The 14,229-nt window shown below is 43.5% G+C and overlaps 2 protein-coding genes across 2 annotated transcripts in view; one reads left to right on the forward strand and one right to left on the reverse strand.

Annotated features, from left to right (window-relative positions):
* The first annotated feature begins 729 nt into the window (after positions 1 to 729).
* sf3b6 (splicing factor 3b, subunit 6) lies at positions 730 to 7,121 on the forward strand. Its single transcript, XM_071370663.1, has 4 exons — positions 730 to 978; positions 3,450 to 3,568; positions 3,716 to 3,854; positions 6,744 to 7,121. Exons 1-4 carry the CDS (start codon positions 949 to 951, stop codon positions 6,831 to 6,833), a joined length of 378 nt encoding a protein of 125 aa, XP_071226764.1. The 5' UTR covers positions 730 to 948; the 3' UTR covers positions 6,834 to 7,121.
* A 444-nt stretch (positions 7,122 to 7,565) lies between these two features.
* The window catches only part of vsnl1a (visinin-like 1a), a 63,212-nt gene continuing 56,548 nt past the window's right edge, over positions 7,566 to 14,229 (reverse strand). Inside the window, exons 3-4 of the mRNA XM_071370662.1 lie at positions 10,646 to 10,861; positions 7,566 to 10,205 (exon numbers count right to left, since the gene is read on the reverse strand). Coding sequence (XP_071226763.1) covers positions 10,008 to 10,205; positions 10,646 to 10,861 — 414 coding nt within the window. The 3' untranslated portion in view covers positions 7,566 to 10,007. The remainder of the gene's footprint in view (positions 10,206 to 10,645; positions 10,862 to 14,229) is intronic.

The following is a 14,229-nucleotide window of genomic DNA, read 5'->3' on the forward strand; positions in this document are numbered from 1 at the left end:
TCAGTGCTTGGTATGGCACTAGCAACGCCCTTAATCGCATGGTGCTACAAAGCTGGAATGGCGCTACAGTGCAGACAGTCCAGTACATCACTGGGGCCGAGCTCCGTGCCATCCAGGACCTCTATATCAGGCGGTGTGAAAAGAAGGCCTGGAAAATCGTTAGACAACCACCCAAGCCATAGACGATTTTGTCTGCTGCCGCATGGCAAGAGGTACCGGTGCATCAAGTCTGACACCAACAGGCTCTTGAACAGCTTATATCCCCAAGCTATACGACTGATACAGTAAATAGCTACACAGACTTTCTGAGTAAATTTTATTTCAGTAATTGCACTGTCTCTATGCACACTCACAGGGCCCTACACACTCACACACACTGTCAATCAAGTGAACTGGATACCCTCATTGTGAAGAAGGTGGATTTTGTGGAATTTATAGCCACAGAGATTAATTGTACAGCACAAGTGTCTAAGAAGTCCAAGAAACTGAAGTCCAAAAAGATGGATATCATTATATCTGCAGCCAAAAAGTTTTTGGGGCTCCAAGACTTCATGGTAGAAGCACAAAAAGGACTATTGTCGCTAGGAAATGTTCTGCCCTCACAGGAGGCTTCTTACCCTGATTAGAATGAGATTTTTACAGAAAAGCAGGTTAATTTTGTTTAGTTAATAAATGTTTTGGTTGTTTGTATCCTATTTTATTTATTTTTACCCAAATGTTTTCCTTTTTGGGATCCTTATTATTCACAGTAGGTGGCGGAATGCACATGTAATTGTTGCGAACGCCATTATACCATAGAAGAAGAAGAAGAAGAAGAATCATCACCATCATCAGAAGAATCGTCTGGAGACGGAAATACGTAAACAAGCTGCGTCTGTCCGTGTTGTGTCGACGACCAAAGCAGGACGCAATTTTTGTTCTTATAACATTTTGTACAGATATACAACCATGGCTATGCAAGCAGCTAAACGAGCTAATGTAAGTTCACATGTATCATTTTTTTGTGTTCAAATGATAGCTACAATCAACCGAGTCAGGTTTACTATCTAGAAATACAGAACTAGCGTGGTAGCTGGATGGCTGACGACCCGTACTGTTAGCTAGCTCGCTAACTTAGCTAACGACGTTAGCTAGCCACGTTAACGTTATTAATAAACGCTAAATAAAGGCGGATGGCTTCATCGATTAATTTGTATTTTATGAAGACGTTAACTATAGAACACAACTTAAACGTATTTTTTTGTAGGGAAATGATAGCTTGCCATTTTTACTGAAGTCTCGAGCTAGAAAGCTAACTATGCGAGTTGACGTTGGTAGCTTGCTTGCAACTGCGTAACTAACGTTAGTAACGTTGACATTACTGTTTGTAACTTGGCACAGTTGTTGATACTTATTTTACTTGATTTGGTTATAAATAAAGCCCAGTTTGCACCGGCACTTAAAATTAGAGCTGGCTCGAATGTAATTCTCAAATTTGAGCTGGGTCGAGGGAAACGCAGGCCTGCACAGCCCGGTTTCACAACTGGTGTCAGCTCAATTAGAATTCGGGCTGGTGACGCCTTTATTATGCTACCACCAAGCTGATCACTGCTGGATGCGCCACTGCGGTCTAAGGCACTGCATCTCAGTGCTAGAGGTGTCACTACAGACCCTGGTTCGATTCCAGGCAGTATCAAAATTGGCCCAGCATCATCCAGGGTAGGCCGTCATAGAAAATTAGAGTTTGTTCTTAAATACTGTGCCTAGTTAAATAAAACTAGTGGTGCATGACCCTGACCCTTGTGATTTGGAGTCAACTCTGGCTCTACTCCCTAAGTGTGCTGAAACAATGCACACACAATACACCATCTCATTAGTCCTACTAGGAAGACTACATTTGCATTCTAGTGGACTGACATGAGCATGATGCTGCCCGTTTGCCTAAAAAAGGCCTATTTTTTTTATATAGAAGGTGATGTGTGAACTAGAATATTACAGTGTTATTTCTGCTGTGTGAACCCTTGGCGGATCCCATTGGATGATGCGTGCACTCTACGCTGATAAGCCTATTCTTTTCCATGTTATAGCCTTGTCCAGACAGGCAATACTAGAGATGTTGGTTCTGTCATTATTATCCAAGCATGTGCGTTATTCCAGCCGATGATTCACACAGGATTTGTTTTTCCAAAATGCCCCTTGTAATTATTTTTCTTCAAATTGAATTGACTCTTATAACAGAAGCCTGGAGGTTATTGTAGGCGTGAACATATTTCAACGTCATGTCTAGATGATAATAGCCTATACTGATAACTCGTGCTTGGCTGCCTTATGTATAGTTTTCCCCATAATATTTACGTTGATGAGGTGTGCTCATAATCATCATTTTAGCCATCCATCCATGGTAGATGTCCTTCCTGATAACAATGCCCCACATCCTGCTGATTTGAGCTTCTGAACTGCATTTGCACTTGACTATGTTTATGGATGAGAAAGTGAACTTGCCATTTCCAACTATTTTAGCGGGGATGCTGCTTTGCGATCTATTGCCTAGGACATTGCTCTCCAACCCTGTTCGTGGAGAGCTACCATCCTGTAGGTTTTCACTCCAACCCTAATCTGGCGCATCTGATTCAACAATTAGCTTGTTGATAAACTGAATTAGGTTAGTTACAACTTGGGTTGAAGTGACTCTCCAGGAACAGGATTGGTGAGCCCTGACGTAGGACATCAACAGCCATCCAGGGTTTCATTAAATAAGCTATAGGCAATACTTTTTATTTCACATTTAGGCCTAATTAAACTGATGCATTTGGCAATGTTCAACTTCACTGGCTCTATGAAGAATAGTTTAGCCATTCTCATTGATAGCCTAATATATACTTTTGGTGAATTTACGAGACGTTGCTAAATACAGATTACCAAGATATCGTCTATGCGCACGGGTCTGACTCTGCCTGGCCTGATCCGTTCTCCCTCGCCTGCTCCTCTTTCTCTTCACTATAAAGAACGCTGGTGTGTGTTTGATCTTAGGTCTGTTGCGTGTAGAATAGCTCTGCCTACTCATTGATAGCCCCTACTTTAGTGAACTTGCGTGAGACTTTGCAAGCCAAGAAATACAGCATTGTGATAGAACTGTCCATCAGCCTACATCTTTTGATTACCGTCTGCCTACTTGACTGGTGGCCGACAAGCCTGGCTGTGCCCCTCCAATCTTTCTGTCCCTCGCTAGCTCGCTCTTTCTTTGCTGTCCTGGTGAGGGTGAATTAAATTCTCCGATATCTTGCTAGCTAGCTAGCAATATTAGCGAAGCCAGCTGCAGTCACATATTGGCTACCTATCAACATAACATTTCATTTCTGGAGGCAGTGGAAATGCAATTTGAGCCAGCCCAACCTGGTTTGATTTCAAAGTGCCAATGGAAACAAGGCTTAAATGGAGCTTATCAGTTACGAATTCTGTTTCCTTTGCAGATTCGATTACCACCTGAAGTCAACAGAATACTCTACATTAGAAATCTACCATACAAGATCACAGCTGAAGAAATGTACGACATCTTTGGGAAATATGGACCAATACGACAGATTCGAACGTAAGTTGAAGATTGTGGCTCTGGATGGGATCAGCCCAATTCTAGGGATAATCTTCTTGTGTGTAGTCTGCAGAAGTGTGGCAGGTGTTCAACCACAAAGTCTCATCCTTGTCTTCTATGTCTGTCTTGTTGTGCCCTGTTTTTCAGTGGAAACACACCGGAATCAAGAGGGACAGCTTACGTGGTCTACGAGGACATCTTTGATGCCAAGAACGCCTGCGATCACCTGTCTGGATTCAACGTCTGTAACAGATATCTTGTAGTTTTATACTACAATGCAAACAGGGTACGTAGATCTATGTATGATCTATTCTATCAAGAACCTGGCAAAGTGTCTTACCATTGTCGAAAAATCATCTCAAAGGGGTATCTAGTAGGGATTAATAACTTTCATCGCTTTGTAGATAGAGAAATTATACTGAACAAACAGTGTAGGCAATGCTGGTACGTTACATTTTACCCTGTAGGTGTCTGGAGGAAGAGTCCAGCTCTGTGATCATTTTAATTAAACTGAGACAAAGCAATTTGATGTTGCCACGAGCAACAGGATGAACCACAGATATTGCAGACAAGCGATGCGAGATGATGCACTCACACAGAGGATCTGCATGGGTGCGCTACTGCGTTTCACTCTGCTGCAATGTGAAGCTGCGTGACCAATACATCGGAGAAGTTTCGCCTCGCTCTTCGCACTTGTTATGACCAAAGTTACAACGTAGCATCTCCCTAACGTGAGCCGCAGTTTTAACAACTCGCGCTGATCTCTGAGACATGATATACCGCACGCAAAAGGCCAAGGCTACCTTGAAGCAGCGTAGTTTTGCTCTTTTAGTCTATTTGTCTTGGCAGCCAAAGCATTGCAGAGATGTAGATTCACAGAAACATAATATCAAATATAAATTCACAAATCTCAATAATAGTATAACTAAATAGGAAAATGGCCCTTGGAAAATCCCTTTTGGGGGCGGAGCCTTGCCGGCTTGTCGTGGAGGGTGGGGTTGAGCGCACCCGCTGACCAGAGTGGCCATTTGTGGTGTAATTGTATCAAATGTCCAATGAAATTGGGAGTATAGCAAGTGAAGTGATCAATACAGCTAGCTAGATCATCCCATGTAGAATGCACTTTGTCTTTTTTTTAAATACACGCCTAAAATGTGACACTGAACCTTTCAACGTGTGCAAGCCAGGGTGAGTTGCCATTTTCCTACTAATATATACACTGCTCAAAAAAATAAAGGGAACACTAAAATAACACATCCTAGATCTGAATGAATGAAATATTCTTATTAAATACTTTTTTCTTTACATAGTTGAATGTGCTGACAACAATCACACAAAAATTATCAATGGAAATCAAATTTATCAACCCATGGAGGTCTGGATTTGGAGTCACACTCAAAATTAAAGTGGAAAACCACACTACAGGCTGATCCAACTTTGATGTAATGTCCTTAAAAAAAAGTCAAAACGTAGTGTGTGTGGCCTCCACGTGCCTGTGTGACCTCCCTACAACGCCTGGGCATGCTCCTGATGAGGTGGCGGATGGTCTCCTGAGGGATCTCCTCCCAGACCTGGACTAAAGCATCCACCAACTCCTGGACAGTCTGTGGTGCAACGTGGCATTGGTGGATGGAGCGGGACATGATGTCCCAGATGTGCTCAATTGGATTCAGGTCTGGGGAACGGGCGGGCCAGTCCATAGCATCAATGCCTTCCTCTTGCAGGAACTGCTGACACACTCCAGCCACATGAGGTCTAGCATTGTCTTGCATTAGGAGGAACCCAGGACCAACCGCAACAGCATATGGTCTCACAAGGGGTCTGAGGATCTCATCTCGGTACCTAATGGCAGTCAGGCTACCTCTGGCGAGCACATGGAGGGCTGTGCGGCCCCACAAAGAAATGCCACCCCACACCATGACTGACCCACCGCCAAACCGGTCATGCTGGAAGATGTTGCAGGCAGCAGAACGTTCTCCACGGCGTCTCCAGACTCTGTCACGTCTGTCACGTGCTCAGTGTGAACCTGCTTTCATCTGTGAAGAGCACAGGGCGCCAGTGGCGAATTATCCAATCTTGGTGTTCTCTGGCAAATGCCAAACGTCCTGCACGGTGTTGAGCTGTAAGCACAACCCCCACCTGTGGACGTCGGGCCCTCATACCACCCTCATGGAGTCTGTTTCTGACCGTTTGAGCAGACACATGCACATTTGTGGCCTGCTGGAGGTCCTTTTGCAGGGCTCTGGCAGTGCTCCTCCTTGCACAAAGGCGGAGGTAGCGGTCCTGCTGCTGGGTTGTTGCCCTCCTACGACCTCGTCCACGTCTCCTGATGTGCTGGCCTGTCTCCTGGTAGCGCCTCCATGCTCTGGACACTACGCTGACAGACACAGCAAACCTTCTTGCCACAGCTCGCATTGATGTGCCATCCTGGATGAGCTGCACTACCTGAGCCACTTGTGTGGGTTGTAGACTCCGTCTCATGCTACCACTAGAGTGAAAGCACCGCCAGCATTCAAAAGTGACCAAAACATCAGCCAGGAAGCATAGGAACTGAGAAGTGGTCTGTGGTCACCACCTGCAGAACCACTCCTTTATTGGGGGTGTCTTGCTAATTGCCTCTAATTTCCACCTGTTGTCTATTCCATTTGCACAACAGCATGTGAAATGTATTGTCAATCAGTGTTGCTTCCTAAGTGGACAGTTTGATTTCACAGAAGTGTGATTGACTAGGAGTTACATTGTGTTGTTTAAGTGTTCCCTTTATTTTTTTGAGCAGTGTATATATTTTTAACAAGGTTACTTACCCGTAAAATGTTTTGCTTTGAGAAGGGTTTAATGTTTACTGATAAAACCAGAGAAAATCGCAGCTATTGCGTCACGGACGTTTGTGGCCACATCTCGTCACGCTCCCAGTGCAGCACCCTGAGAACCACGTTGACGGAGGTAACGCTCTCGTCACGCTGTCTATGTAGTTTCACTGCTCGTTGTTGTGGAAGTTGGCCCGATATTGCGGTTTACTATGTACATCACTGTACCATTAAGGAGCTAATGCAAGGTAAATGTTGTAATCAATGTAAAAAATGTAATTGCCTGTCTGATGTGTAAAAAAACTATGTATAGTTTTGCTCTTGAGCATGTATAATTCATGGTTTCCATTTCACTCTTTCTCTCACAGGCGTTCCAGAAGATGGACACAAAGAAGAAAGAGGAGCAGCTGAAGCTTCTGAAGGAGAAATACGGCATCAACACAGATCCCCCAAAATAGACTCACCTTTTTCCCCTCTTCCCCATTGTCCTTCCCTGGTACTGAATGTGCATTTTGAAAAGTGTGAAAGTGTTTGTCGCAAAATTTAGCATGCCGATATTTTCTACTTTTGTTAGATTTCATTGCGTTTGGCAGGCTTGTTTGTCTTTTTACTTAATTTGTTTGTGGTGCATATTGAACACATACCATCTCTGAAAAATCTTCCACAAAATGTATGCATCAAAAATCTATTCATACAAATTCACTTTTAGATTTCAGATTCTGTCAAATAAATGTATTTCGGTAAAATTGTCCTTTTTATTAAAGCTGCTGGCCATACGTCTTGCATGAATGCACATCTGTTATAGCACTCTTGGTGAAAAAGTAACGAGTTCCAGGTCAAAGTACAGGTATAGGTCACAATCATTGCATACAGGCAGGCACACGACTGCCTGCAGTTCTATTATATACACACAATGCGTGGGGCGTGGTCTTTCACACTATCCTGAACCGGGGATCTTTGCAGTCAGTATTTCACAGTATAACATCAGCCTGTTTTATTTTGTCTCCGCTAACACCGTAGTTGTCATGGGGATAGTTCAGCTTGTATTTAGAGAACTGAGATGTTCTGGGAGTTGGTAGATCTATACCCAAGACATCAACAAGAGGACAATCTCTACCATTGGTTTGCCTGTGTTCTAATATCACTAACACAAGCGACATCTGGTGGCTATATGCAGTACACTTTCAGAAAACAGCCCATAGTTATTTTATTAGTTTAAATCACAACACGAGTAGTGCAGCCATGTTATCAGGGACACAATACATGCTACATGTACAAAATAATCCTTTAGTTGACACTGTTGCCTTTGCTTACATTTGGTATCTGATTAATATTCGTTTTAAGTACAAACATTTCTGGGCAAAGATGTTCATGTGAAGTTTCAGATTACAAACGGTCAGCCTAATTTCTTGAGGAATGATGGTGGTCTTGATATCGCAGTCAATTTGAAAATAAATGAATCCTCCCAAATGTGCAGATGGCATGTGAAACAAAATTACAACTAATGATTTATATAAGCAGTGTGCAATCTTTAAACAAGGCAACAGTAAACATGTCCTCCCCCACCAATGATGCAGCGCCCTCCCTTGGGCCATTTGGGATCATGTGACAAACACATTTCTGTTAATTACTATAGCGCCTGCCTTGGGCCAATCAGTGTAATTTAGTAAACGCTGGATCTCTATGGCGAGACGCATTATTCCCCCAAGTTTCGTCCAAATCGGGCCAGAGCTGTCTGTGAGATTGCGTGTGACCATTGTACGGAGACAGATCCACAGTACCGGGACAACGAAGGTGTACAGGTGAATTACTTAATATTTCCAGTCAAGCTGGGGTCTCATAGCCTGCTGCCAGATCTGTTTGTGCAGTCTTGCCAACTCCTATGTCGCACCGTGACAACATGGCACAAACCGATCTGGGACCAGGCCAGGGGTCTCGGGCTATTTATAAGCCGTTGTCTTTATTGGAGGATAGGATACGCTGCACCTGAAAAGGAAGGAGCTACTATACAGTTTGTATGCTTCAGTGAGAGGGGAATAAAAAAGTACAAAAAGTTGATCAATAAAGAGGAGCTCATCGTTGGGTACACATTGGGTAAACTGTATAGCCTACCAAAACATGGCTTAAGGGTTTTTGTTCTCTTGGCTTGGTTCATAAAGAATGGCATTCACTTGTTCTTTCAACACATTGCTCCTATTTTACACTCATTTTTAAACTGAAAGAGACAAACAGTATGAGATAATATCAATCAATGTCTAACACAATGTCGCACTGGTCTCAGATCATTTCCTCTTTATATCTATTGGTGGTATTAATAAACTCATGACAGGAACTTCATTGAATTCAGTACATTGATATGCAACCTGTATCTTCATTGAAGAGATGGTGTGATGACATAGACCAAAACTAAATGGAGCAATAATATGTAGGATAAAATACACTTGAAACCTCTACATTGTTATTGGGCTGAGCTAAGATGTTACATTGCCTCTCATTAGTTATGCCTCATAGGCTATACTTCCCCCGACAATACTGATGTGGTGGTTTTATTTCAATGTATTTCATTTCTTTCGGTCCAATTCAGCCAAATATTTTTCTTGTATTCGTACAGACTTTTGGTTTTGTCGTTAAATATGCCACATTCAATATCTCCTCATTCAAAATGGGCTCATGAGATGGTAGATTTTAAATAGGGGTATGTTTACTATTATTATTATTAACTATTATTATCTACAGGGAACATGCTCCCACAAAAATAATGTCTTGACAAATCACAAACAATCCACCCCATTCATCAATACTTGTGACCTATACTGTAATATGCTTTACATATTCAAATATTTGATGTTGAACTGTTTAACGGCATTTCGTTGATAGGCTTTGTCTTCGTTATTCTTATAGGATGCAAAATAAGGAGATTATTTTTAAGGCAAAACCTAAAGGCATGCAAATGAACTACATTTATATTCACCAACAGTACAAGCACATTTGGAAGGAAACGTTTGTGATGAATAGGCTACTAATCCATCTCTTTATCTATCCAAATCTAATCTTTTATAAGAATAGATACTTGGTTTATCAGAAACAGTTACGTTACCATAGGAATTTGATTTGGTTGACATTACTCAATATATGAAACACGTAGCTAGCGTCAGTTACGTTACCATAGGAATTTGATTTGGTTGACATTACTCAATATATGAAACACGTAGCTAGCGTCAGTAAACTCAGAACAATAAATTGTAGCGTAATTCAACATAGCACATCACTGATGCTCCAGTGGAATGAGTGTATGGAAAATACTTTGCACACTTCACATTTTGGCAGTTGATTTTAAATAATTGAAATATAATATTTATATATCTATATATTTGTGCGTGGTGTGAATATGTAGTGAGTGTGTGGTTTGTTTGTATCTTGTGGGGTGTGTGTAGCTCGTTATGTGTGTGTATATGTATGTATAAATTGTTCCTAGCAAATAACATTCTCATGCACACAAGTGTTTCAAACATCAAGAAGCGGATCCATTGAAAGGTAGTCCAAGCATATTTTTTTCAGTGGAAATAGCTGCAAACTGAATGGAACATGAATCTTCTGTGCAGTCTGTGGCGGTTCTCAAGCTCCCCTCTCCTCTATTTCTGCAGGTCACACTGCAGGAGTAATACAATGGAAGGGTCGCTCTTTGCTGCCTCTTTGAACTCGTCCAGTGATATCTGGTCGTCGTTGTTCTTGTCCATCTTGCTGAAGATCTTGTCCACTCGCTGCTCGGGCGTCAGGCCGTCCTCATTCATCTTCATCATGATCACAGTCCCCACCATCTTGTAGATGGCCTTCACAGAGGGGGAGAAATTATAGTTCAATCATTGTTTACTAAAGTAGAGACATTTATAGGTCAAACACGTTCTCTGAAAAACCCAATCTGACTTGTATTCAAGGCACCTACTGTACGAGGGCATAAAGGGCAAGAGGAGGAAATGTAAAAATTCAGAAGGTAAAGAGTCAAATCTAAAGTGCAGAACAAAAGGCATTTTTTGAGAAAGACCCCGTAACCAAGACTAATATTTCAACACCTTAAACTCATATGACACGAATAGCTGAACCATAGAGATTTGGATGCATCTTAAACGGTACCATATTCCTTATATAGTGAACTACTTTTGACCAGAGCCCTATGGGCCCTGATTTAAAAGTAGTGTACTACATAGTGAATAAGATGCCATTTGGGACACAGGATATGATTCAAGCTTAATCTGTACGGGCTGAACTCTACCTCAATGATCTCCAGCATCTCCACTCGTGTGATCTTGCCATCTCCATCCAGGTCGTACATGTTGAAGGCCCAGTTGAGTTTCTGTTCGAAGCTGCCTCGAGATGTGATTGACAGGGCACAGATGAACTCTCTGAAATCGATGGTGCCGTCCCCGTTCTTATCAAAGGTCCTGAATGCATGCTGGGCAAACTTTGAAGCATCTCCGTAGGGGAAAAACTGAAAATGAGAAAAAGAACAGAAGAGATCCCATTTGTATTAGTTAGAAGGGGAACCCCAGCCTCACAAGCAGGTTCATCAATCATTCAAGACGATACCACATGTAGCTGTCTATACCTTTGATATTAGTTCATGGCACATACAGTACATGATGTGCCTGATCACCATCCTACTAAGCAGTGTGTGTGTGTGTGTATGCATGGGACTCTGGGTAAGTGTATGTCTGACACTCAGCGTGTATGACACCAGCCCCACAGCATATTGTTGAGATCCCGCAGTGAGATGCAATGCGGACCTAAGCTTTATAGTCAGTCTGGGAGAGGGAGATGGAGAGGAGAGACGCATAGAAAAAAAGGAGGATAGGAGCGAGAGAAGTGGAGAGTGAACGAGGGAGAGGAGAGAGCAGAACGCTCCCTCTGTTCATCAGATGGAAACATTGTGGTGCTTCGACATGATTAAGCTCTCAGAGTGCAGACTTGTCCAGCCATTGACTTTAACAGTGTCTGCCTGCCTACTTTAGAAGCTATGTTGTCTGCAGCTCAAATGGCTCCCCACTAGGTCTGGTCAAAAGTAGTGCACTTTTTGTTGCACCCTGTTCCCCATTAGGGTGCACCCTTGAGTGTCCCCCCCCCCCCCCCCCCTCCCCCCAAACTCACAGCTGCTACAAATGCACCCAGTGATTAACAATACACTGTTTAGTGCAAACCCGAAAGGCTTAATAATATTATTTAGAATTCTGCCCAAATCTTCCACTGCTACTTCCACTATATTCCAAAGACATTTATAATCACATCACAAGGACAGCATTAACAAATCATACATATTTGTCATATTTTTAAGGAGGATGATGTCCTTAGAAGCTCAAAAAAAAATCTTCGTTCTACACAGCTCCTTTTCACCGAAGCTGTTTTTATTGAGTGTTAAATAAACACATATTAGGATTTTTTTCTCAGAAATCCTGGTTGAAGGTTTCTGGATTTCCTGCTTATCCCACACTGATTCTGGGAATATTCAAACTGGGATTTCTGTAAAACATTAACATTTTTGTGGAGAATTTTTGACACATCCATTTTCCTATTCCTTGACCTACTGTGGTTCAGACAGTGCCTCTGTGGACAATACACAGAAGGACAGGGTAGATTGGATCCAAGATGGCGTAGCAGTCGGACGTGTGTTTGTATTGTCCTGTAGCGTGTAAATAGTAAATAGTCTTCGTATTTTTCGTATACATTTCGTATATATTTTAATTTCACTTTCCATCTAGGAACTGAATATACATTCCTACATTCCGCCTCACCCAATGTGGTACGGACCTGCTATTTTTTTATACTTTAGAACCGTAACCCCAAGCAGAAGCTAGCCAGATAACTAGCTAGTAGTCAGTTAGCCACTGCTGCGGTCTTCACCCTCAACTCGGACACAGCCAGCTTCAATACCGGGCCAATACCTGCCAGTCTGCAAGCGCGATATCAGCCCAGAGCATATAGGACTGCTTTTTCTCTACCACATCACCGGATTCCTGACGCAAGCTCTGGACAATTACACCGTATCATCACAGCTAGCTAGCTGCAACCGAGTGGCTACTACTGGCTAACACCTCTGTCCCGAAGCAAGCACCAGTTAGCCTTGAGCTAGCCTCGAGCTAGGCCCATCTGCCGGCTAGCTGCAAGCGCGATATCAACCCAGAGCATATAGGACTGCTTTTTCTCTACCACATCACCGGATTCCTGACGCAAGCTCTGGACAATTACACCGTATCATCACAGCTAGCTAGCTGCAACCGAGTGGCTACTACTGGCTAACACCACTGTCCCGAAGCAAGCACCAGTTAGCCTTGAGCTAGCCTCGAGCTAGGCCCATCTGCCGGCTAGCTGCAAGCGCGATATCAACCCAGAGCATATAGGACTGCTTTTTCTCTACCACATCACCGGATTCCTGACGCAAGCTCTGGACAATTACACCGTATCATCACAGCTAGCTAGCTGCAACCGAGTGGCTACTACTGGCTAACACCTCTGTCCCGAAGCAAGCACCAGTTAGCCTTGAGCTAGCCTCGAGCTAGGCCCATCTGCCGGCTAGCTGAAGAGCTAGCGCCACTGCCACTGCCACGAAGCTAGCACCAGTTAGCAAACACAATTCTACAATTCACAACCTCTCTTTCGCCATCGCCATCTGGCTTGGATTCTCTGTCGACACAACCACGTCTGAGCAGACCCCCTCCGTCTGAGCAGACCACCCCCCGGGCTACTAACTTTATACGCCGCGTGCTAGCTTAGTGGAGGCCTCCTCTGCTCCATCTACGGCTGCCCCCTGGACACTATGATCACTTGGCTACATAGCTGATGCATGCTTGACTGTCCATTAATTCACGGTACTCCATTCTGTTTATTTGTGTTTTACCTGTCGGCTCTGTGCTTTAACTCAGGATCTGTGTGTAGTTAATCCGACCCTCTCTGCCTAGTCGTCGCCATTTTTACCTGTTGTTGCTGTGTTAGACTAACACCCTGTTATTGCTGCTGTTATCTTACCTGTTGTTTTAGCTAGCTCTCCCAATCAAGACCTGCAATCACTTTATGCCTTATTGTATGTCTCTCTCAAATATCAATATGCCTTGCATACTGTTGTTCAGGCTAGTTTTCATTATCATTGTTTTGGTTTGCAATGGACCCTGTAGTTCCACTCTCCGTACCTCTGATACCCCCTTTGTCCCACCCCCCACACATGCGGTGACCTCACCCATTGAGACCAGCATGTCCAGAGATACAACCTCTCTTATCATCACCCAGTGCCTGGGCTTGCCTCCGCTGTACCCGCGCCCCTCCATACCCCTGTCTGCACATTATGCCCAGAATCTATTCTACCACGCCCATAAATCTGCTCCTTTTATTCTTTGTCCCCAACGCTCTAGGCGACCAGTTTTGATAGCCTTTAGCCGCACCCTCATCCTACTACTCCTCTGTTCCTCGGGTGATGTGGAGGTAAACCCAGGCCCTGCATGTCCCCAGTCACCCTCATTTGTTGACTTCTGCGATCGAAAAAGCCTTGGCCTCATGCATGTCAACATCAGAAGCCTCCTCCCTAAGTTTGCCTTACTCACCGCTTTAGCACACTCTGCCAATCCTGATGTCCTTGCCGTGTCCGAATCCTGGCTTAGGAAGGCCACCAAAAATTCTGAGATTTCCATACCCAACTATAACACTTTCCATCAAGATAGAACTGCCAAAGGGGGAGGAGTTGCAATCTACTGCAGAGATAGCCTGCAAAGTTCTGTCATACTTTCCAGGTCTATGCCCAAACAGTTCGAACTTCTAATTTTAAAAATTAATCTCTCCAGAAATAAGTCTCTCACTGTTGCCGCCTGCTACCGA

This window comes from Salvelinus alpinus, chromosome 27, assembly GCF_045679555.1.
Source record: "Salvelinus alpinus chromosome 27, SLU_Salpinus.1, whole genome shotgun sequence".
Lineage (NCBI taxonomy): Eukaryota > Metazoa > Chordata > Actinopteri > Salmoniformes > Salmonidae > Salvelinus > Salvelinus alpinus.